The sequence below is a fragment of the Varroa destructor genome, unplaced genomic scaffold (assembly GCF_002443255.2).
Source record: "Varroa destructor unplaced genomic scaffold, Vdes_3.0 BEIS01000005.1, whole genome shotgun sequence".
NCBI lineage: Eukaryota > Metazoa > Arthropoda > Arachnida > Mesostigmata > Varroidae > Varroa > Varroa destructor.
Window position 1 is genome coordinate 40,993,249 of NW_019211458.1, and position 23,537 is coordinate 41,016,785.

At 40.3% G+C, this 23,537-nt stretch overlaps 1 protein-coding gene and 1 long non-coding RNA gene across 13 annotated transcripts in view; both read left to right on the forward strand.

The window, feature by feature from the left end:
* The window catches only part of LOC111251547 (uncharacterized), a 37,784-nt gene extending 32,296 nt beyond the window's left edge, over window positions 1–5,488 (forward strand). For all 9 annotated transcript variants that reach the window (XM_086990349.1, XM_022808216.2, XM_022808217.2 and 6 more), the window contains one exon: window positions 4,243–5,488. In XM_086990349.1, the coding sequence (XP_086846475.1) occupies window positions 4,243–4,397 (155 nt within the window). In that variant the 3' untranslated portion in view covers window positions 4,398–5,488. The remainder of the gene's footprint in view (window positions 1–4,242) is intronic.
* Window positions 5,489–18,151: 12,663 nt separating this feature from the next.
* On the forward strand, window positions 18,152–23,402 carry LOC147755697 (uncharacterized). 4 transcript variants are annotated; one of them, XR_015327843.1, is made up of 2 exons: window positions 18,152–19,065; window positions 20,096–23,402. It is a non-coding gene; the product is annotated as an uncharacterized LOC147755697 (long non-coding RNA). The 4 variants fall into 4 exon arrangements; XR_015327844.1 differs by having other exon boundaries at window positions 20,115–23,402; XR_015327845.1 differs by having other exon boundaries at window positions 18,152–19,040.
* The last annotated feature ends 135 nt before the right edge of the window (window positions 23,403–23,537 follow it).

Here is a 23,537-nt window from a genome sequence, read left to right on the forward strand (position 1 = left end):
GAGTAATTTTTCATTTCTCTAGCTCGTATTATTTATCCATTGCTAAAATACGTTACCAACCAAGCCAGCAATGCACCCCAAAAGTATGTTCCGTTTATCATTAGCAACGTTAATGGTTGTCATGCTGTTTTAAAGGTCTGTTGAAGAAACCTCAGGTAAGTCCATAAACACCCATTTAGGTTAGACTTTTAATGGGAACAAATCCTTAATACCACAGCTAAAAACAGGCGACACCGAGTGTTTGTTCGCACAAAACTAGTAACTAGTAATAATGTCAAACAAAGAAAAAAGTGCATTGCTCCGTTTAGTCACAGTATTTCTTGAGTGCCCTAAATATACAATAGATATTCGGTATAGATATGTATAAGTGCACTGGACGGAATTACTCATCTTTTTCTCTTTGGTGCCCAGTTGAGATGGCTTATCAGTTGTGCCCTGTTTAAGTTCCGGCTGCTCACATATCTATCTATTTGTGTTAAGTCGATTTAACGCAGAACCGCCATCTTCTACGACAGCTTCTAGATTGTCCCATTTATTATAAGGCGATATAAAAGTTGTTGCGGTTATCTGAGTTCTAACTAGACCCTCACCCACCCGCCAACTTTCACAGCCGACTCGGCGGGGTTCACGTCCGAGGTATGATCCGCGAAGGCGAGGCGAAGCAGGTTTTTACTGCTTCCTTCGTTTATGCTGCGCTTACATTAAGCTGTCATTGAGGTTCAGTCGGCACACGGATGTGCAGTTTGCAGCATAAAAGTTGTATTTGCTCAGCCTCTGGCATGACGAACCACATTCTTCCCCGATCTGGTCTATGGGCGCGCAGAAGATGTGTCACGCAGAAAGAAGTAAATCTGCCCGCCATGTATTACTCCATATTAAATGTGGCTGCAACACGACAACCGGTCGGCAGTGAAGCCAGCTTGCGCCAAGACGTATGGCGATATGGCGGACCGAGATCCGCAAAAAGCAACTGTAATCTACTACTATTACTGTCGTCGTGGCGGCAGTGGTAGCAATCAGTCCTCACTTTCACTTTTGTTTATGGTACTTCAATTATTGTTGTTATTATCATTGTCTATATCGTTTTCGACGGCAGCATGGCTTTCGATCGATGGATATAACGTCTTAATTCGTCCGTTTGCTATAACAGTCGCGGAGAGCGGGCAGATTAATAGCGTCTCTTGGGGTGGATTCTCTTGCTTGTACGTTACATCAGTTGAGGATATGTAGAGAATATAAAACTGCTTGAGTAAACACCTGTTTCATGTGGAGCTCCTGTGACAACTGTTACTTCAATCACCGCAGACGTTTTCCATGGTGCGTTTCACTGGACTTAACAGAGCCCAAGATGTTATGCCAGCTGTACAAATTTAGTCGAACTATATAGTTACGTTTGTCTCAGATGTTTCTGCTGTATTCTACTCAGGAAGTCAATCCTAGTACGTTTTTGATCTGATGAAATGAAATTTCGGGTTACTCAGATCGATTCCCACCAATCGCGGTGTTCGTGTTGCCCTACCTAAGTCGGCGAAGTAAACACTTCCGGAGCAAACTGTTTATGCCCATACTATACTGGCTCTATTGCACACGAATACAGACACCCACACGTGCGAACCTCGACGTTCGAACCTATTGTTAGTTTGGCGTGGATTCCTATTCAGAAGTGTTTTTGTTGTTCGCTGAAGCACACAACAACATATAGCATATAATTTAGCCAGTCAGTGGAACTGCTGCTGCTGCGACAACTATGTCATCGTCTCACGGATATACGGCTCCCTTTTTATGGGGCAGATTTCCGAACAGCCCCGCGGGCAAAGCCGCAGAGGCTCACCATTCAGCTAGCGACGTTACCAGCGGCAATCGCAGCACGCGCGGCAGAAACAACATCGCGTTAAGACTTCTATGTGCGTTGTTGATGCCACTTCCTGTTCTGTCGCAGTTCAAGACGCCACGACCAAGCTGGCAGGTATAGTCAGTAAAATCCAGCCAACCGTCATCAATTTCGTGTTTCCTTTCATTTCGATGACTGCCACTACGATTGCCGCCACTCCTGCTTCGAACAGAACATACCCCCATGTCTAGTCAAGCAGCCCTATTTAATCGAAGCCAACTATTAAGCTCGGCTTTTTTTATGCCTTGGCTTACGCTAGAAAGATCTGCAATACGGCACCCTCCAGACGCCGCCGTATTTTTGCCAACCTCCTGTGGCTGTCAAGTATTTCACCACCGCAAAATGTTCTATTCTGCACACGGACAAACGCGAGCCCATCCCATGCAAAAGACCCGACGTGCAACGAACTAGAACGAACGTACGTATATAACGTTAATACATTATATTCTCTGCTTGCACATCCAGTCAGAGCTCGGACGCCTTCGTATTTGTCCAATCAGCAGGAACTGAACGAACAGAAATACTGTGCGGTATGTTACGCGATTAGCTGGATAGAGAGAGCGGAAAAGTTGTGATGGATAGATTTATAGAGAGAACAAACAGATGGATTCTGATCACTGCCGAAATGAACTCTACATATTGATACAGGCTGTTGGGGTGTTGAGCATAAACAGATAACAGTCAGCATTGTTGGCATCATCGTCATCATCACGATCACTAGTGACTGCCGTAATATCGACCGCATGGTGCATAACTGTAAGCTGTCGTGTTGCAAGGAAGACCTCGTCGGAAAGAAATCAAAGTTTTCGAATGAGGAAATAACCATCGAAATGGAATAGCGCGTGGTTATAATCGCGAGAACAGCAAAATGCCGTGACGTAGATGAAAAGGTCAGAGATGCAGACGGATTGTCAGCTGAAACGATAGCGTCATCTTTGCATATGCCTCACAAAGGGCATCTGAATTTCGTTATGAATATGATGATGATGATTATTATTATTATGTCCCGCTGCATTGAGGGATTCAATGATGTGTGCGTCCTTAAGAAGTTGAAGCTGCGAAGCCTTCTGCTGAAAGGCAAACAATGGGAACGCTCAACAAACACAACAAATTTAGTAACACTATACTTACCTTCGGATTAAAATTTATACGCTCACATCAGGTAAATGTCTCAAGCGTATCTTTGAGAACAGAAAACTTTGAATCTCAAAATCGTTCTTTGAACTGCGGATAAACATCGGTGATTTAACCACGCTTCATACTGGATTAAAGTGCGGCACTTTTTCATCCGAAAATACAATATTCGTTGCTTTGGCGGATTTCTAGCACTTCCTGCTAATCTACAGTCATATAACGAAATTCAATTTTCTTTTTTTCAAAAAGTTTCAATATTTCGATGGAAAATTGCCGTTATTAGCACATAACCAGGTTTAGTCTCAACCGTTTAAGTGACGAAATAGTGTGAAAATATACGTTTACGACGGCTAATCAACAATACTGACTAGGCCGAATTTCCAAGACTCAGCAGTGACGGAATTCATTGTATGCTTGAGTATTTTGTCTAGAAATAAAATTAGATTGCTTAACTGTAGCCGATTGCCTTTGACTTTACCCAGAAAATTGCTAGAAGGTTCCTCTTGAAGGTCTAACTTGGGACCTACTATTAGATGAAACGTAATTATGATCCAACTATTCCCGGAAGTTTTCGAAATGCCGCTATTGATCTGTGAGGATCTTTGCGGTGTTCTTTTACGTTTTCTATTTTAAGTTCGTCTGCAGTTTAACGTAATATCCGAAATCCGGCTCTCACATGGTGACGCGTAGAATTAATATAGGCTAGACCTAAAGCTGACAAAAGCGTGAACAAGTTAGCCTTTTATAGAATACGAAGCACATATCGAGGATCGTAAATTTTTAGGACATAGTAATTTGCTCGCTTCACTGTGTCCTAAAATTTTTTCCGCGCTGTTTATTTTACGGTGATTTGCACGTTTAAACCCTTGGACGTTTTTCTAGTAAAGAACTATTGATAAAACTGTTTCGCTTTCTTTGGGAAAGAATCATACAATTTCTCGATACGACGCAGCTATAAGAAGCCGCCGGCGTGACATCCTGACGATCACTGATACCATTCGACTATTTGCTATCATGCCACTTTATGTCGATCATTCAATCGAGGAAGAAATTCGTTGACGGCCGCATTGCTTAACAAGAGCGCTGCTTTAAGCCGCTCAACGGAAGCGCAACGCCAATATATCAAAGCTATTAACTTAACAAGTTCTTAATTTTCTTTAATATTTTCCCATTTTATTGATATTGCCTACTCATTTGTCATTTAATTGCTATTTCAGAGGTGGACGACGCTCCTCCACCATACGCATCACTCGAGAACCTTACCTCGCCAGTGGAGGCTCGAAATCCCGTGTTACAAACAGTTATACAGGTGCAAACGCCACAGCCGCCGGTAGCCTTCTGCGCCCATAAGTTCCTGAACGCACACTGCTAATACACTGAATTGAAGACCAAAGCGTTCAATTCAACATTCACACCTTAGGACAACGTCAAGTGAGACTAAAACGGATATTCTTTCTTTACCCAGTTGGGCAAATCTTGGGGGACGCGCCATATAAAAAAAAATGATGAATCTTTAAAGTATTCGTGATTTCGACAATTCGGTGTATTTAGGCCCTGTGGTAGATTTGCATCGCAAGTTTATTTTTAGTATAGAGACACTCCTAAAAGATGTATCATAATTGAAAAAATCTAGAAACCCGTGTCTTTACAGTTAGTGACATACATGACTAAGCTAGTAAGTGATAAGTTGACGAAATGACGCCGGACGTTAGTGATACATGGTACATATTAGGAGGATTTCAATACTTTAGCTCAGGGTGATGGAGCGAATAGTTATAGTAAAATATTGCCTTACCTCTTTCCCCAATGCGTCTTCATTAGTTATTTTCGAGTGCACTGATTAACTGTATTTATTCCTTATATTAAAGTATGTTAATGACTCAGTGTGTGACGACCCATCCTCGTTCGACCGCACTTACATGATTGTGATGACCTAGTTAAATAAAATACAAATTTTTAAACATTTTTTTTCTATTTGGGGAAAGATCAAGAGCATATATAGACACTTATATGTATACGGCACAGTCAGTCGTTTTTCCTCCAACAAAAGCACAAATGACAATTCTTTTATTCGATCGACGAATCGATACTCATATTAGGTGAGATCAACTTTATAAAGCAGCCTGTTCGAAGGTACATTAGCCTTTAATGGCCTGCAATCTCCTCCGAACTGTAGCATTCTATAATATGTATGAACAAGCGAATAGACGTCTTATATAGATCAACATCTTCGTTGTGCGGGATACGTTGGCTTGCAAATGGTTACTTAAAACCAGATGGCTTCGGATGCAGACTGCGGGAAAATGCAAAAAATAAATTGAATCCAACAGAGCAACTACGAGTGAATAGAGATGGACAACAAATTCGAATTTTCAATTCCAAAGAGTATACGATAATATCGAAAACATCATGCGTTTGTATATAAAGTACACTAAAATGTAAATAAAGTAATTGATTTTTATACGGGAAGGTGTTGTTACTGCAGCAATATTCGATTATTTGAGAATATAATTTATTACACTTGTACATCACTACACATTATTTAATGCGCTTTGTTTTGTAGACGAGCATTATGGGTGAGACGAAGCAAGCCCCTGATCGGTTAGGTAGACAGCACATAGATGGAGTGCTTTATACAAAAGTGTTGCTTTTACTACTACGTTAAGGTTTTCGCCATACGTTGCTTTAGAGGGCTGGCTTCTAACACGAAATGAGGCATGCTTAGGGTAGATTTCGAACTTTGACCTACCTCTTAGGTCCGTTACCTCAATAGGCGAACATGTAGCATCACAGAGACTCTGGAGCCCATTCGTAAAACATGTACATCCACTACATAGCCCGAACAACACAAAATTCAGGCTAGTTAAACCTGGTTTCGCTACGTCCGAGGACTAACAGTATGTTCATTGGAATAATCTAGTTCCAGCTGCTTTATTCAAGTCAGAGCCAATATGGCGCCTATGAACAATTATTATAGGTATATGTTTATTTTTGTGATTATAAGCGAACTTACCAAGGATAAATTTTACCTCATCGACTCAAGTTTGTTCACAGATAACGGCGCCCATTAATTAAATACATTTGAAATATTACCTATGTTAATTTAAATAATTATTTTGATTTTACGCAAGCTATGTAATAAATATGTTTTGTGTTGAATTTTGAACTAGCAACACACAACTGTACATCCATATCTTATAACCGCTCGCAGTATAAATATTTCGGATTTCTCTTTGTGGTTGCCCAAATTTGCGTTAATTGCAATTAACATCTGGTCTATTTTTTACGGTAAGGTCCCAAGCACTCACAAGGGAAGACTGGTTGCCTGAACCCGCGTGCTCCTCATCATTCGCAGCGCCATTTCTACTTTATAGCTATCAACAGCCAGTTCTTAATGTCCCCTTTGCCAGCACAGCAGTCGTGTGTTACTTAGGTTGTTTACGGTTCCGGCATACGTTTTTACCGTATTCGTCGCCCGCAAGGTGTGCACTGCCTGCCTAGTGTTAAACAATTCATCTATCAGGGCGCGACCACTTCCGAAACGTGCCTGGTCGTTACAAAACGGACCAATGTCCTAGTCATAATAGGAACGAATTAAAGCAGAGGAATTCAATAGCCCATCTACCCGGCAAAAAAAAAACATTAAACTCATAAATCTGATCTGGATTGAGCAAACATTGAAACACAAACGACAACAAATTATCAGAACGGATGACCCGGGCATAACTTCTTTATGTAGATACGAACTGTAAACGGCGAAGTCAGACCTTAACATACAGACCAATAAGGTAAAAGACTTTTTTTCTTGCACGAGAATTGCCACGCTGTTTGAATTGGGAACAACAAGGGAAATATTTAGGATTAATAACTTCTCCATAGTCACTATCTATATAACAGGACCTACTGCGCCCGGTGTTTCGCTACCAGAACCAGGTTAAAGCTCAATTGGGTTAATACAGAATCAGTCATATATCTTACATGTACATCTGTACATTCGTATCAGATACGGATGTTTTCGTGTTGATAACATACCCCGATGTTCATCTCTTGACGCTGTTTGTACAACTAAATAAAGTTTGAGGTCGCTTGGTTCCGAATGGAGTTGCTGCGGATCAGCTTATACGATTTTCATATTTGCGGAGATTGTTGAAAATCTATACACACAGAAATAACAAGGATGACCGAAGTACCGAAAGGAGAATTTATTCTGTTTGTGTTTCTGCACGTCGGCGCTCATAAACATAGGCGCCAATACGAGTCGAATAGCACGGCTAATGTTGGCAAAACAAAAATTAGTTGACAGTAGAGGGCCCCATCGGATCTTCTGACTGGCTTGACAGTGACATAGCTGTTAAGAGAAAAAGCCACAAAATAGAAGAGGGTAGAAACTGAATGCATTCTGTAAGGTGACGCGATTTCACGGCGACAAGCAGAAAAGCAAACACTCAGCAAACTTACCTACGGAGAATTTCGTTCTTACCTACACTATAAGAACATTATCTACGATGACTTCTGTTGATTCCCGCCCAGACTAAACTTCTCTAAGAATTACTAATTTTTAGACTAATAGGACTTCAGCTAACGTTTCTAACCGTAGTCGCCGTACTAACAGTTACGGGACAAGCCTAACTCCTTCTAGTAGACCTGGAAGCAAATTGGATGTATTACATTGTAATTGCGGTGGAAGCGGCCAAACAAATTTTGCCGTTTAGTTTAGAAAACGAAATAACCCTGTTGTTCTTGAGACTTGCCTGGATTAAAATAGTGCGTATTTCTAGCTTTAGCGTTAGCTAGCTCGGCCGGCTCCGTTAGGTGCGCACTAGTCAGCGTTTGATGATGCAATTAAAATTTGAAATTGTCACAGAAATAGAAGAAAGGGAACTTCTGCTGTCAAAATAACTTTACAGTACTATGCATTTTGCCGGTGTTCATTTTATACGCAGTCGAACATTTGTTAATTGTGTGGACATCTTAGTGGATATTACTGTTATTAAGTATCTTAGTTGTGTGATTGACCCGCGTTGTCTTACCGTCTATTCGTATGCATCGTCTGATCGTCACAATAGGCACTTGATAAATTACATATAAAAATGTTCTTTACTTAACGATACGTTGAGTAAAATTGTTATTAGATCCTGTTGACTTCTGTTATTGACGAGTTTCGTCGTTTGCAATATGCGTTGATTGGTCTTTGCCACAAGTTGGCATGCATGTCGCCAGCCGGCTTTCTTGGATACACAGGTGATTTCCTTTACTATTGTTAACGCTCGCACGAAACGCAAAAAAGTATATATATATGTATATATAGTTTGGGAACTAGCATCCATACAACAAGTCATTAAACAGCAACACAAACAATATGTAAGTGAAATCTCGTCAAGCTGCGACACTACAATTTTTCTGGGCAATTTTTTGACGACTGCAAGTGCTATCCTGCACAGTAATGCACGAAGCTCTTCTGACCCACCAATTATATAACACGAGGTGGTTACGGAAATCATCACAGTCATCTAACAATTTTCAAAAATCCTATTTAATTTTAGTGTTAAATAGAGTCGTTGTAGTTGTAATTGTCCTATACTTAGACCCGTTACGTCAACAACACGTTCTTCCTATTAGCTTGTTGTCAACCTAGGCGAGCATTTTGCTAAGCGCAATAGATAGGCCACTCGAAATCAGCGAAAAGGAAGGGTAATTAGACTGTTAACCACAGTAACGGGGAACATACAGGACATTTCTTCCAATACTTTCCCTGATGCGGGAAGAGTGTGAGATTCAAAGCTTTTACATTCTAGGACAAGCTAGGTCATATTATAGTTGTTGATTATACATAGACGTCATGACAAAATAGCGCTAATTCAGACTCGATTCGCTCTGAGAAATTAGCTGTATCTCTCGAACCCGACATCTAACATAGCTTGCGGACCACTATTGCAACGACCATTTTCTTAGCGAGGCAAATTGCCTCCAAACCGGGACTTTGAGCCGATCCCGCTAAAGAGCCGCTAATTGCGATTAAGTTCAACTCCATAGCAGCCATTCTATTAAGATTCCTATTACAAGCGATCATCTAGGATATATATACAGGGTAAATGAAATCTACATATTGCCTTTAAGTAGGTGATCTTAAATGCCAGCGTTTGAAATTATAATAGAAGGACCGCTTATACACAATCTTTCCACGTTTATGATAAGAAGTCCCTGGCTTAGGCTTCCCTAAATTTGTTGGCATTTCATTTGTTTTGAGAAAATCTTGAGACAATAGTGCTTACTTCAAGCAGATATGTGCTAAATAGCGCCTGACCAGTGATCCACTCAACGCCTACACCAGTCGGAAAGTCTTCACCGAACAGTAAACAATGTATAAGACACACACACACACACACACAGTTTAAAAAAAACAGCTCCTTGCAGGTATTCGATTCTTCTGTGGAAATCCTAGTGACCAATTGCATGATCCTTAATTTACACGGTACGTACTTGACTAATTCTGTGCTCAACATAAGACTATCTATAATTTACTCTCGTGATTTCGATATGTTAGAGAAATCTCCTTCGTGTTGTTCTTTAGACGACATTTATTACTTACCCAATCATGGACACGATAGGACATTTTTGGATCGCAAGCAAATCTCTGTTTATAGAATGAAAGATAGATATTGGAGAACCAATAAGATGGGCGCATTCCATGTAGACGTTGGATTACTCGCCGGGCTTCTGTTGTCAAGTATAAACACCAAAACGAGACAACAACAAGGGTCCACATATCAGCCCGTCCCATCGACGAGCAGCTTCTCGCCGGCAAACTAGCTCGTTTCTCTTTGCTCGTCATCAGTATTCTTCATTGGCGCTGTCTTTTCAAATATATTAATCCATTGCATAACTCAATCCGCCACTCTGATCGACTGTTTCTACCAGAATCGTAATTTTATTATAAGATTACAGGCGTGTTTCGATAATCGCATTGTCTATAAATATAACATTCGGCCTTATACAACAATTATCTATTTATCCACATATATATATGATTTGTTGTACGTCAAATAGATATACAGTTCACTGCTCGAACATTGCAAGCTCTACCGGAATGATCAGGCAAGCCAGTATGTTAATGTGACTCGAATATGAAAGCGATGAACGCTTGCGTCTGTCGGTTCATATATTGCTTCAAGCCTTCTTCGCCATGCACCCGCTCACCAATTGAGGACGGAAAGAAATAAAACAAAAAAAATTAGAGGTAAACCATTCAAGACGTCACGCAAGGCGATCGCACGGCGGTAAAACGGAAGGGGAGCACAGACCTGGCCTGGTTACCCGTAGACGACCCGGGTGCTAGTCGATTCAGCTGTCGAACAAACAACTGACTCACTGACTAGGCTAGAAGTTAATAAGTTATTGGTCCTTTTGTGCTTTTGAAACTGCAACTGACGGTAAGCCAAATACGGAAGTTTATTCGCGCCATAAAATTATTTAGCCAGCACTAGCATGACTAGCAAAAAGATCAACAAATAGTGGTGTTTGCTTATAATCCGCACCGTCATGAGACGCATCTTCATCAGTTTCAACGCCGGCCGAAAGATTGCGAATAGCAATAACACTAGCGTTGATCAGTCTTCGCCGCCCCGTCGTTATAATGCGCCAGCCGCTAACGAGCAACGCGCATAAACGATCGTGAGAATCCATTATATAATTATATGAAAATATCACCACCGCCGTAAACCTACACATGCTTGTGTTTCTACTAACCCAATGACTGCCTCGAAAAGCTGATATCGGTATCTTGGCGTTGAGTTCGTTCATATTATTGTCGATAAGTTTGTTTTGCGAAAATTTACGAAATTTATTAGGTTTACATAAAGCGCTATGAAAGAAATAAGGTGCCCGAGCGGTGTTTTATCTAGTAAGGAGGTTTGTGCAAGCCGTACTCCTACCGGTGTTCGAATCGCTAAATGAAACCAAAAACTGAAAAGATAGACAGTAACGATCCAATAAATGAAAGCGAGTAACATAATAAGACATTGTTGTTGCCAACGCGAAGTACGCGCAGAGCCGTCAAGAGGCAACACATTGTCGATGGACGGCAGGCGGATGATGTGTCAAGCGCTGACAAAGATGAAAATATGAACCGCCTCACATCCTGCCATTCGGTCGAGTTTAAACTCGTAAAGAGTAAAAGAGTGAGAAGAAACTCAGGACACGTGTGTACTCATTTTTAGCGAACAGCCATTAAGGATGGTCCTAATGACGGTGCGGCGAGAACGAGTTAGCCTACTAATCTTAGGGGTACGAGAGATGGTCTTAGTTCATCATCTGTCGTAGGCGCACTTTGTTTCGTGCTGAGAGCCAATCTGAGACGATCCTTAGCCAGTGCAATACCGGGCGTAACACGTGGAAAATTCTTATCCAGGTACCATTGAGTACATTCATTTTATTGCTGGAATTATAACTTTGATGTGATGAACTGAATATCATCGTTAGATGTTTCATACATTTCAATGTAATTAGCGAGCAATTAGTAGCAGTAGGGCGTTATGGTCAGCGGCAAAATGTAACAGTGTCTATGCCATCTGGGTCTTTCCGTAGAAACGCTGAACAATTCTACACAAATAAACAGATATTGTTCTACGTTTGATTAGGGTATGATCACTTTCTTAACGAAGGCATTGGTAAAATCTGCTGGTAAAATATATAATAAAATAAACTGGTATAAATATTATATAATAAATAATATATAAATAATAAAAATATATAATATATATATATAATAAATAATAAAAAAAAAACTGGTAAAATATGTGCGTTGTATTAAGGAATTAAGATGATTCGGAAAAAGGTTTTCAAATAAATGTTGTTGTCCATTTATCACCGGGAATTACTTACTTGAAGTTTGCGGGTCTAGATTTTTGGTCGCTTGTTGGCCGACGGCCTGAAATACTCGAAAGGAAGAGAAGCCTTGCGGACAAAATAAGTAATATACGAAGGACACGCAGTGGTGCATGTCTCTGGAGCTTGAGTATTTTGGTCTCGGAAACGGTACAGTAGCATCTAGGTGAACAGCCATAAAATGGACATCTGAAGATCTGAGAGCTATTTACAATTATTACGCAGTATACATGACCGGGCCTATCTCCTTGCTGAATAAAAACACATTATTTCATTCATTTGCGGATAATTACACCAGTGAGAAGGAAAAACACGAGTGGACGTGCACCCTTTCAGCGAATTATTGCTGAAAAGAAAGAATCAATACAATAAAAACGCTTTTTCTACTCAAGGAAAACATTGATTTAATGAACGACGAACACGTTTACTGCTGGCGACGCTCATTGCACCGAGATAAAACATCTTGAATGTATGGCGTTGCCACGACAAAGCAGAAGAACAGTTAGAAATATTGATCTCAATTGTTAGCATATTATCTTTAATTAAAGAGGCAAACGTTTCTACATTTCCTATGTACGATACCTAGTTTCAATAAGCACGCGAGTCTTCCCGGATGAAGTCTGCATAGGCAACTATCAATCAGGAAAGCAGATTACTAGCGTACTAAATTGAGCTTTCTATCACTGAATACGTGACTATTCGAAGCCGGCAAACGGTGTCGCACAGGTGCGGCACACAATAAACTCCCAATCCATTCTGTCAAGTTCTTAGCGTCTTCGTCTTGGCATTATTGTTGTTTTACAAGATTCACATGGACAGCATCGCACGAAAGACCACTATGTGGTATAATTTGTGTTGCAAAATTTCAGCAGCTCCTACATTTTCTAAGATCCTTGCCGCAGTCACGTCACTGGGCCGAACGCTGCTTACTGAATTTCTGCTGATTTCATTCTAAGTGTGGATACATCATTTTCAGTTATCTGTTCGTTAAACGACAACAAGTATGCTATGTTATTACGTAAAAGTTTCATCTGCTCTGTCCACGTTTATGTTCGCATCGCGCCACAACGACCTCGTGGGAATCGCTCCTATTGCTCCGTGTGATGTCACACACACACGGAACGCTTACGTAAACGTTCTAATGACAGAAGCAAAAAGTTTGATAGGCCAGCGCATAAATTGGCGACAATATACTCGCAAAGAATCTGTGTGGCGTTACACGACGCTGGCTAGGGTAAGTTAAGTTAATCGTCTCAAATTTGACAGATTCACTGAAAATCTGCTCTGATTCAGAGTCGAGCTTATGATGGTACTGGCGAACGTAACGCACCAGAGATAGATAACGACGTGAAGAGCAACGTTCGTTCTTCTTGATGAACCCGCAAAAACGTCTATATCTTGTATGTCCTGCCATAATTATGATGTGTATGAACTCGCTCCCGCGCTAAGCGCCAACAGCCATCCTTGTTGTCGCCATTGTCAGAATGTTTAGCTCTTTTCTCTGGACGAGCATTATGCTTTCGACTGCTACTTCAGCCAGACTATACAGAATGTAATCCGACAATGGGAGAAGAGCTTAGTTCCGGGACAACGACCTTTTGCATTATTCGGAAGACCCTTCCGTTCGGCTCATTTTCAGTCTGGTAGACGTTCAGGCCTTAGGTCGCGATAACTTGTATTAAAATGCACACTGAATGTAAAAATCACTTATTGTAATAAAATGCGCTGTCGTGTTAATAGTTATTATTTTTAGGTAGAATATCCTTATACATCGTTTCCAACAGGTTAATGTAGCTCAACTAGTCTTTAAAACTGCATTGCTCTATTTCATGTCCCGAAAGTGGCTGAGGCGATAATAAGCTAGATAATATTTTTCGTGTTATACGTCCGCTACTTCAGCCGTTAGGTATTACTTTCGACTGGTATAATAAGCTAGTTTGGCATGAGTCACTGGCTCAATTGTGAACGTTCGCGGGAGACTTTTTGGAAGGAAGCTTCTACAAATAGATGGATAAATACAGGTAAAAAAAAACATAGAAAAAATGATGTCGATGATCGTAGATGTCTGAAAAACGCAGGGGCCCAAGAGCTGTGAGACACTCCAGGCCAAGGACCGGCCAGAAAAAAATTTACTTCATTTAACTCGAGTTCGAGTTATGGTAAGGTAAAAATTCGCTGACTTTTTTCTCGAAGATTATGCCTTACGCAGGCCAAACTGTATTGCTGAGACATCTGCATTCTTGCGTAGCACGCTCGTCGTTAGCAGGACAAACACCGCTACATGCCGGTTTTTCAATTCAACATAAGATGACATGTTTCAATTTCGTCACAAGGCAAAATACGGATTAAGTTTATCGGTTGATCTTAGATGAGTGTGCGAAATGTATTAAAACGGTTACAAACAGATGTTTGCGACACAGTTCCTAATTAGTATTGTTATTCAGTGGGATATGAAGAATAGCGTAGATCGAAAGCTATTAGACATATAGAGTGAACGGCTAACGAATACTATCAACAGCCTTTGAGCAACACTAGCGCGGAAAAACAAGAGCATCTCGCTCAAAAACGAGCGGTCCGTTTTTAACTATCTCCGCAGCTTCTGCTATATTTTCTATGTCATCCATAACCAGTTAAATTAATCTAAGGATTTCGCCAGCTATCAGCCCATCCTTTGGACTTGATGCTTCCCTGTTATCAATTGGTTTGAGTCAACGCATGGTGGAAACGTAAAAGTTGAGCCTCTCCCAAGTTTCCAAGAAATCTAAAAATAGCTCGTGTGAAGCTGCGGTGAATCCTCTTCTGCAAGCCTCTAGAAACTTTTGTCTGGAACAGTTCTTAGAATATGATATTCATTAGCTGTCTAGTAAGGAAGTGTACCTTGCAGACATATGTACATGTTTCTAAGTGAATATACAGATTAACTGAAACTGGTTCAAAAAATCATTTTCTTTGCGCCGCGTTCGTGGCGTACATGAGGCGCCGAGGTGATCGTGGTTAGGTCTGATCGTCTCGTCCGTTAGAGAACGTTTAGGGTCCTTCCAGGGCCCGATCTAGCTCTCAGGATCTAACGTAGAATAAAGGATCAATCGAACGATGAAGGGGAACGATGAATACCCGAGTCATTTATTCATCGATCAGAATCTACGATCGCATAAAGAAGACGCTAACAACTGCACAAGCAAACTGCTAAACTTTATCTGCTAACTCAGCGCACACAAAAACGTTGCTTTGCAAATGTCGTTGACCCTATTGACATTGACCGGTCACTGAATCGACACGAGAGCTAGTGGCTTAATTTTTTTTTTAGAAGAACTTCTCGACGCCAGTATTGGCGCCACCATCTACAGCGCAACGGTAAGGGAATAAAACGTATAATAGACTTTAGTAAGATACTAACACCGATCATATGCAAACTAATGCCGCCATAAGCTTATAAATATTCTAACTTGCAGCTCGTCTTATAGATGTAACCTAAATTCAGTACTCGTCGTTAGTGAAAAACCAGAGTAAGTTGGCTGTTTGTTTTCTATTTGCTAGGCTAAATTGAATAGATATTAAAGCCTGCTATTGAATTGTACGACAAGTTTTTTCATTCTATTCATCATATTCTAGGCCTTTAATACACGATACAGCAGTTCTTCACATTCTAAACAACGGACCTAGTATGAAAGGTTGGCTACTCTGTACACAAGTTGGATATTTCAAAAGCTTTCATTCAGAAAAGTCCCTATCATAAACGGGCAGACTGTCGTATCGGTTTGGGTTGTTCTTTTCGTAAGTTAATCTTCTGTCTCTTGATTGTAAGCCCAGTAGGGGTAGAGCTGAGATAGGAACTCTAGTTTAATTGACGATTACGCGTTACCATCGATCTAAACAAAGCAATCACCACTACAACGAACGAAACGTTTGAAATACATATCGCAAATGATATTATTATTCATGTGTGCAACAACCGTCATTATAAAACGCAGTGACATAGCGATAACAAATCTATTGGTGAGGTAACAGGTGCCCTATTACGTGAGCCACGACAATTATCCGCATCAGACGCCGGCGTCATTTCTTGAACGTACATATTGTAGCTTAAGCAAGTCTATGCAGACAATACGCAGTCGCTAAGAACAGAACCGCTTCCACATGCTACACCTGCTATAGAAATTAATGCCAGTTGACAATCAGTGGACACTTTCGTTTTCCTCGTGGATGGTCGGGCACACGCACACAGGCCTGGGAAAAAAGCGTAGCTAAAACCTCATTTTTGTTCAACCGAAACCAATCCCGCCTCCGTAGACATTGTCGCCAAACACTCTTCTTTGGTTACCTCATTAATACAAATCATCAGACTTCAGCTGTATAACTGAAGAGCTGAATTGGACTGATGTTGTCTATAGTTCGCCTATTTGAAACTACCGCTCCTATCTCCGCACAGTTCTCCCCTAAATCGCTCGCACATGTCTCTATGCGACATCATTATTATTATGCATAGTTCTTATTATGTAATGATGAATTTCACGCAGGATGGAATAAAAGGCTTTTGCTATTTTCCGGATCTCCGTGTGATCAGTGCGTGATTCAGAGTCAGACACGGTCAAATGTTCGCATTACGCTCAGTCGTCAGATTACCTTGCTACGCAGATTGTGAGTTCGGGCATCATCGGTATTATTCCTTTCAGGTACGTCCTTTAATTGCTGACTCATACATCCAATTTCTAAGAAACTCGATATCGAACAGCTCATAGTAGGGGGTAAGGGTTTGAAAAACTGCAGTATAATAGTGCTAAGGAATCTAAGTTTGGATAGTAGCACCAATGGTCGTTTCGACTTGATTTAAGCCACTATGTTCTTAGAAAAGCGAACCCCAATCACACTGCCGGCCTGTTGCGGTAGGAAAGATCGACGGTGCTAAATACGTCATCCATTTTAATGACTATGTATATTGTATCCGAAGTGGCCAATCTAAATGGGAATTAATTTTTAGCGTCCACAGTTCCGATTCGTGTTTTTTTTTCCGGCCAGACACGGCCAAGTCGCGGCCTTTGTCCCCCTTCATACTTATTGTCCTCTACCATAAAAAAGACCCGGATGCAATTTAGCACGAAGAGGAAAACTTATCCTGTCGCAGCTCACAGACGACATCGTGCGATGTGTTGGTCTTCGAGAGCATTGCGTTCTAATCCTCTGGCGCCTACATTATATTATTCGACCGAGATTAAAAGAAAGAACAATCAGAACGAAATTTCCATAAAATCATATAATCTATCGTCGTATTTGCAACACACGACCTACCACAGTAAATCTGGCACAACAACAGTCAACCTCTACGGTGTATAATGCTATAGAATGGAAGAAGTGATTTGCATATTCATGCCGACTTTCGGTTCTGTTGATCCAGCAACGAAAGAGCAGCGGAGTGATGGCGGCAGCTGCGAGGACGACAGGCTCTTCATTTCGCTGCATTGTTTTCTGCGTCACTGCTGTTGAGTGTCGTATGAGTTAATAGTGTTTTTGTCAGTGGGTCGTTGGTTGGTGGGAGCTTGTCTGCAACCGCCAATTCCAATGGTAGTCGGATGACGGGATGATGGGAGGAGATAGTCAGTGTTTCTTCCCCCTGCGATAAACTGCAATGTACAATAGATATACTGGCATTTCGCGATGAATCCGAGTGAAGTGGGCAAGCTATATGCTCCTGGTCCACTGCTGTTTTGTCGATCCGCGTACCAAACCACGAAACGCCTTCATGCTTAGGGTGAAAATAGAAAAAAGTGACTCTCTTATAACAAGAATCTAAGAGAAACTGCTTCACAAAACGAAATCAATTTAATTCATGATGTCTGCATACGTGCGGGTGCCACGAGACGCTGTCACTTGCTAAACACTGATCGAGTTAACAATGCGGTTGAACGCCAGTAACGTAATTTTTCTAGGAAAATTAGCCTAATAGAAAGAAAGAAAATCTTTCATAGCGCTCAGACTTATACTAAGTTAAAGTTGAATTTTTTGCCGCATCTCTTGCCCATTTGACGAAAATTGTTGACGATTATATAAATACTCAAGATTTCATGTCAATGTAGCAATAGGACGTTATCACTAGGACCATCTCCAAACGCATTTTAATATATTTGTATACATATAGCGTTAAAGAGGTCATCCTCCAGTCAGTAAACTGACCAGTTATAGCCCCTAGCATATATATATATATATATATATATAGTTGACTACTCTGTTCTATAAAATATTTATACCATTTATATTAAACGAATCCTTCAAATTCATTAGCAGCTGTCATAGATAGAAACTAATATTGAAATACGTTTTTCATGACAAATATCGCTGAAACTGTCGTCTATGAAGTAAGAAAAAAGTCACCAGAAAAGGTAAAATTAATTCTAATTTACCTTTACATTAAACATCATCCGGAATGTTAATTATCTTCTATTATAAGGTCAGTCAACCCAGTAAGAGTATCAGAGTTTGTGATTTATGATAGCGATCGGGATTGATTTGTGCGCGAATTGGGTAGGCCTCTTTTGCGTCGGTCTGTCAGACAGGTGAATTGATTGCTAACGCAGCTAAAATGGCCAGTCTTGTCCGACCGCAATGTTCGCATTCCTTCTTTCTCTAATTGATTAGGGTATTTTCAAGTTTGCAGCCGCTTTGCTGCGATCGCTTTATCGAAAAATGGCGACAAATACACCAAACGTCTCCGTCAGAAATCAATTCCGTTGCGATGTCATCGTCGAATCGGATATCCTGATAAGAGATCCTCTGCCTGATCTCTTTGTCAGCTACCTCCGGAGCGAGGCGGCAATCCGATGCATCAGCCAAAATAGAACTGCTGTTTCGGTCGGAACGAAGACGGCACCACCATTCCGGCATTAAAAACGTCGTCATTTACCTTCGAAACAGATTCGATTTGTGCTGCCGTGCCGTCTTTCGCCGAACGAACGAACGAACGAACGAATTTTTGCAATAGCCGCTCCGTCGAGTGTCCATGAAGCGTTTTCAGACGCGATTCATCTGTGTGAAGCGTGTATCGTCATACTCCGGTTAGGACTCGATTCTCGAGATGGAATTATTATTATTTATAACCGAATCGACGTTATTTGTATAGGGTCGGCGTCGATTTGATTATGTGAGTGTCCGTCGCTTAAAAAGAGGTAATTTGTGATGAAAAGCATGGATTATCTTTGCTGTATCTTCTAGCTGGTCATGAGAGTGTTGTATTTAGCTTGGTAAGAGGTAAGACTTTTCTGTATTATAGCTATATTGTTGCTGTGCACGAACAGTCAAAACGAACTTTCTGGTATTGTCGAGAGAAGATCTTCTTTCTCCAGCTATGACACGTGCTTTTGTCATAAAAACCAAACGATATCTTCACATTAGGGCTGTTCTTACTAAATTTTAGGGAATTACTTGCCTCCTTAGAGCTAGATATCTCAAGTGATTTCAGCGGTATTTAGATATGAAATGATAAAATAGTTCCTTAGAGCTATTCATCCTCAATAATGGAATCACTTGCTACTGTGGGGCTCCTGGCTCGATTCCTTCAGGGCATATGCCAGCCCCACGTAAACGGGTGTGTTTGTTTACGTAGTTGGCTGCTAACTTCTATCGCTATACATTTGTATAATAGAGATATTACTACTATGATTATTTAATTGGGAAGCTTTCTATTAGATATTCATATTTATTTACCTGTTCTATATTGATGATGTTGCTTTGACCTGATCCGATCTACTGTTAAATATAATACTAGCTATTCATAAAAGCGCAAAAAGTGTATCAAGGCCATTCAACCAGGCCATCAAACGCGGCGCACATAAAACAGTATTTTACAGCAGCCGTTCAATATCTGATATTCCTTGCCGCAGTCCCACATTCAATCTAAACGGTTCTCCTGACCAAATCTTTGCTAACAATACTTGCTCATGAAGTTTGTCGAGCTCTACGGACCATTATGTTTCGTAATGGCAGAAATCATATGACATTCTATCTAAACATATCCTAAGAAAGTATTTGTTAAAGTAGCAACAAATGGTTCAGTAGCTTATTTCATCATAAAGCAATAGCTTGAACGCCCGAGCAGAGACGGCAAAACAGCCAGCTATCTCCCATTTAACTCCCATCATACCCATATATTTCACTATATATGTGTAATAAAATAAGTAAACTAAGTAAGTTTTTTAGCTTATGTAAACTTTTCCAGGTGGGTCCGACACCCACGGCAAGCCTTTCATTTTAAAAGTGGCACAGAAAATTTGGTTAAAGGTGAAACAAAGTCACGCATGTGGGAACAGTGGTGAGCGCTGTTCGTTCGCCATAAACATGTAAGTAAGTCTTCTGCGCTATAGAAGTTACTTCGGGGGAACTTTATCTTTGGGATCTGCAATACCAGGTACAAATATATTGTCATATAAAACATATTTAAAGTGCCACATAGAGCAACTGCAGACGCTTTAAACGTATTATTGTAAGATTAGGCCAAGCTTAGATATCGTCATGATTTTGTGTCATTCCTTCAAACTTAAGGAGAACCATTTTCTTCATCTTGAATAGATTCGGTGTTCTCTTACTATAGATTAAACGCGTATAGCTTTAGTGTGAAGCGTAATCGGTCATATTCTGTTCTAATCTCTAACGAGCATTTTCGCCTTCCGTCACATGACTGCGTTTGCGTATAGCATAGGATACCATAATGGACAGGGATGGCTCAAGGTTTTTTAGATATGGGAAACGCCATGCAGTTAGGAAAGATAGTAGAAGAATAAACATTTATCTCAATGGTAACCCCAGCACGTTCTAGGTTGTCGTGTTAACATGAATTGTTTCATTCGTATACGTTACGCAGAGAAATGGTCTTAGATCATTTTTCGTGAGGATTTCGTGAGGATCGTTCTTAAACGATGTCGTTTCAAAAATGGAAATTCAGCACTAAAGGGTTGATGTCATTGATATTTAAACATTGCATTGGATATGATTTTATCAAAATGAGCTTGGCTCCATGATTACTAGTAGTTGATTTATTTGTTTTTAAACGTTGCTAAGGCTAGCTCCTGTAAAGAAGCAAGACTGGTAAGAAAAGAGTTTTTAGAAGATATAAACTAATAAAAAAAAAACTGCATTTTTTCGCGACGTTTGTTTTATCTCACACGCTGACAGATTTCAAATCCAAAATTCAAAGGAGTATGCCTTTCGGCAATTGTGTGTAGTTAAATCGACTGAATTTGTTGTGACCCATCAATCAGTTGTTTTTGTGCTCTGAGTAACATGACGAACAGGTGCAAAAAGCACCCTCTTAAGCTATTCTAGATTTTCTGAGACATTCACCCATTTACAGGGTTAACATTTGGTTCCAGCTTCTCTGTCCGTTGTCTAAATTTTTGTTCAAGTATCAAATGCCACCATTGTTTACTGGAACGGCGTGTTTTGAGTATTAAGAAATCTTATGAACCCAACACATCTACACACAAATACGCAACCCATATTTCCATTGTTAGACATGTGGCCAGCATAACATAACACGGAACCTTTTCGTCCTGTGACTTTGTCAAGAGATAAGTACAACTATGAAAATTAACATAGTCATCATCGTACTTGAAAAGAAACATAATCTACCGATTTCCACTATGACAAAAAATCCCCATAGGAATCGACTGGGCCCGATAAATGATACTATAAACGTATAATAATGGTACATATGTACTATTAGTCTGATATACAGCCACAATGGCAGTAGTGATAGTCTATATATCACATGCATATATAGCGCTATGAGAATTGAATTGCATCCGATTCGATGAGGATCTACTAAAGCAGATGACGAGAAAAGCGCAGCTGTTGATCGGATCCAGCGAAGATTTCGCGTATGGAACGGGCGCACGTATCAACGATAGGAAAACCAAGTCTACGCTTAGCCAAATGCGTTTCCAAGTATGTTAACTGTCTGTTGTCAAATGACTTTGCGTGCTATATCGGCCGATTTTACGTCTAGGGGGTGGCAGAAAGCTGATTGCGCGATACGCTTACGTTAGAGCTAGCTTGGTTGAGCCGGGCTGATCTTCTGCGCCACAGGTGCTTAGTCGTTGTTCACCGGCACACGTCGTTGCGACGCGAAAGTCTATGACGCTCGTCTTAGGCATTTACGCGACGTATTAGAAACGGATTAACACATTGTTTCCGGCAAGGAAGGACCACTGCAGACCATTCAACTGTGAAATATCATAGAATGTTTCGCACACGACGTCGCTGAAACTGCTCTTTTTACAGTTGCTGGTTGCGGTAAGGATTTGCAGTTATTGTTGACGATCATGATGATCAAGAGTATCCTCAAGCAAATTATATATATGTATATATATTATTCGAGTTGAGGAGGCGCAACTACTCACTGGAAGCATAGGAAATATCGAGAACTTCACTTGCAAATAGTTTTTTCTTCTTGTGTTCTCTAATAATTTAAAAGCATTTACGTGCACACTAGGAGAGTCAACCTTTGACGTGGGAAATGAGCTCCTGAAGCGAAGCGAAGTGAATTAAAGAAGGTGCATTTCTAAAACAAGACTAACGGCGATAGTTCCAGAACATCTTTTCCGCTGTATGTATACAAAATTATCTAAATCATCGACTTCTTACATATTCGAACTGAAACAGAAACATTCGTTTTACCTTCTACGATGATACGGTACAGCAGATACGCAGTTTAGCCTACGAAGTTTGCGCCAACCGTAGCTAATACGGTATTAGGTTTTCATCATTTTTCAGGTCGTCGAAATCCACCATCCTTCGACAGCGTTCTCCCGTACGGACTTCAGTGCGACAATGATTCGATGCGGTAGTTACAAGAATGCTAAATCAATCCATCCTTCGTACAATCGGGTCGAATTTATAAACCATGTGGTAACCCGGCGCATTCTCTTACTTCAAATACCCAAAAATAAGCAACTGCTTATACTTATTAGAATTATTTATGACGGTGCGAAACTCATCCAGCTTTACCAGTAGAGAAACCAGTTCAACGAGAAGAGGAACAAATGCGGAATTTCTTAAAAATTGTCTTTCAAAAGCTTATTCACAGAACGAGTCAATCGTTATCGGCCATATTTAAAGTTTCGATACATTTAGGCTTAAAGCATGATACCCAATGGCTTATAGGTACGTTCTTCAATATTAAGGCTGGCTGTCGCAACGATTACTCTTTACAAACTACACTGTTGGAAACAACTTTTTTTTTAGAAGTGCTGTATGTTTTTCGAACTAGCAATGTCTCTGATAGATATACAAACTTTACAATAAAAATTACTCTGAAATAATGCCTCAGTTAGTGCAGGTAAATGAATCTTTTCAGAGCTTGTTAATTCGGTAGAAACATAAGGCCACGGCTAAATAAAACTTCTTTTTTGCCAGACTACCTTACGTATTTTAAGACCAATTAGTCTAATTTTCTTTTTTAATCTAATTAAAATATTTTAAGACTAATAAACTCTACCTTTATTTTAAATGTCGTAGTTATTTTTCTATTTACTATTATTGTTATTATGATTTTATTCTATTTTAGAACAAAATAAAATTACCTTCCATCGGCAAGCTTTCCTATTGTCTTGGTAAAAAGCAGCTCTAATGTCTATAGACGCAA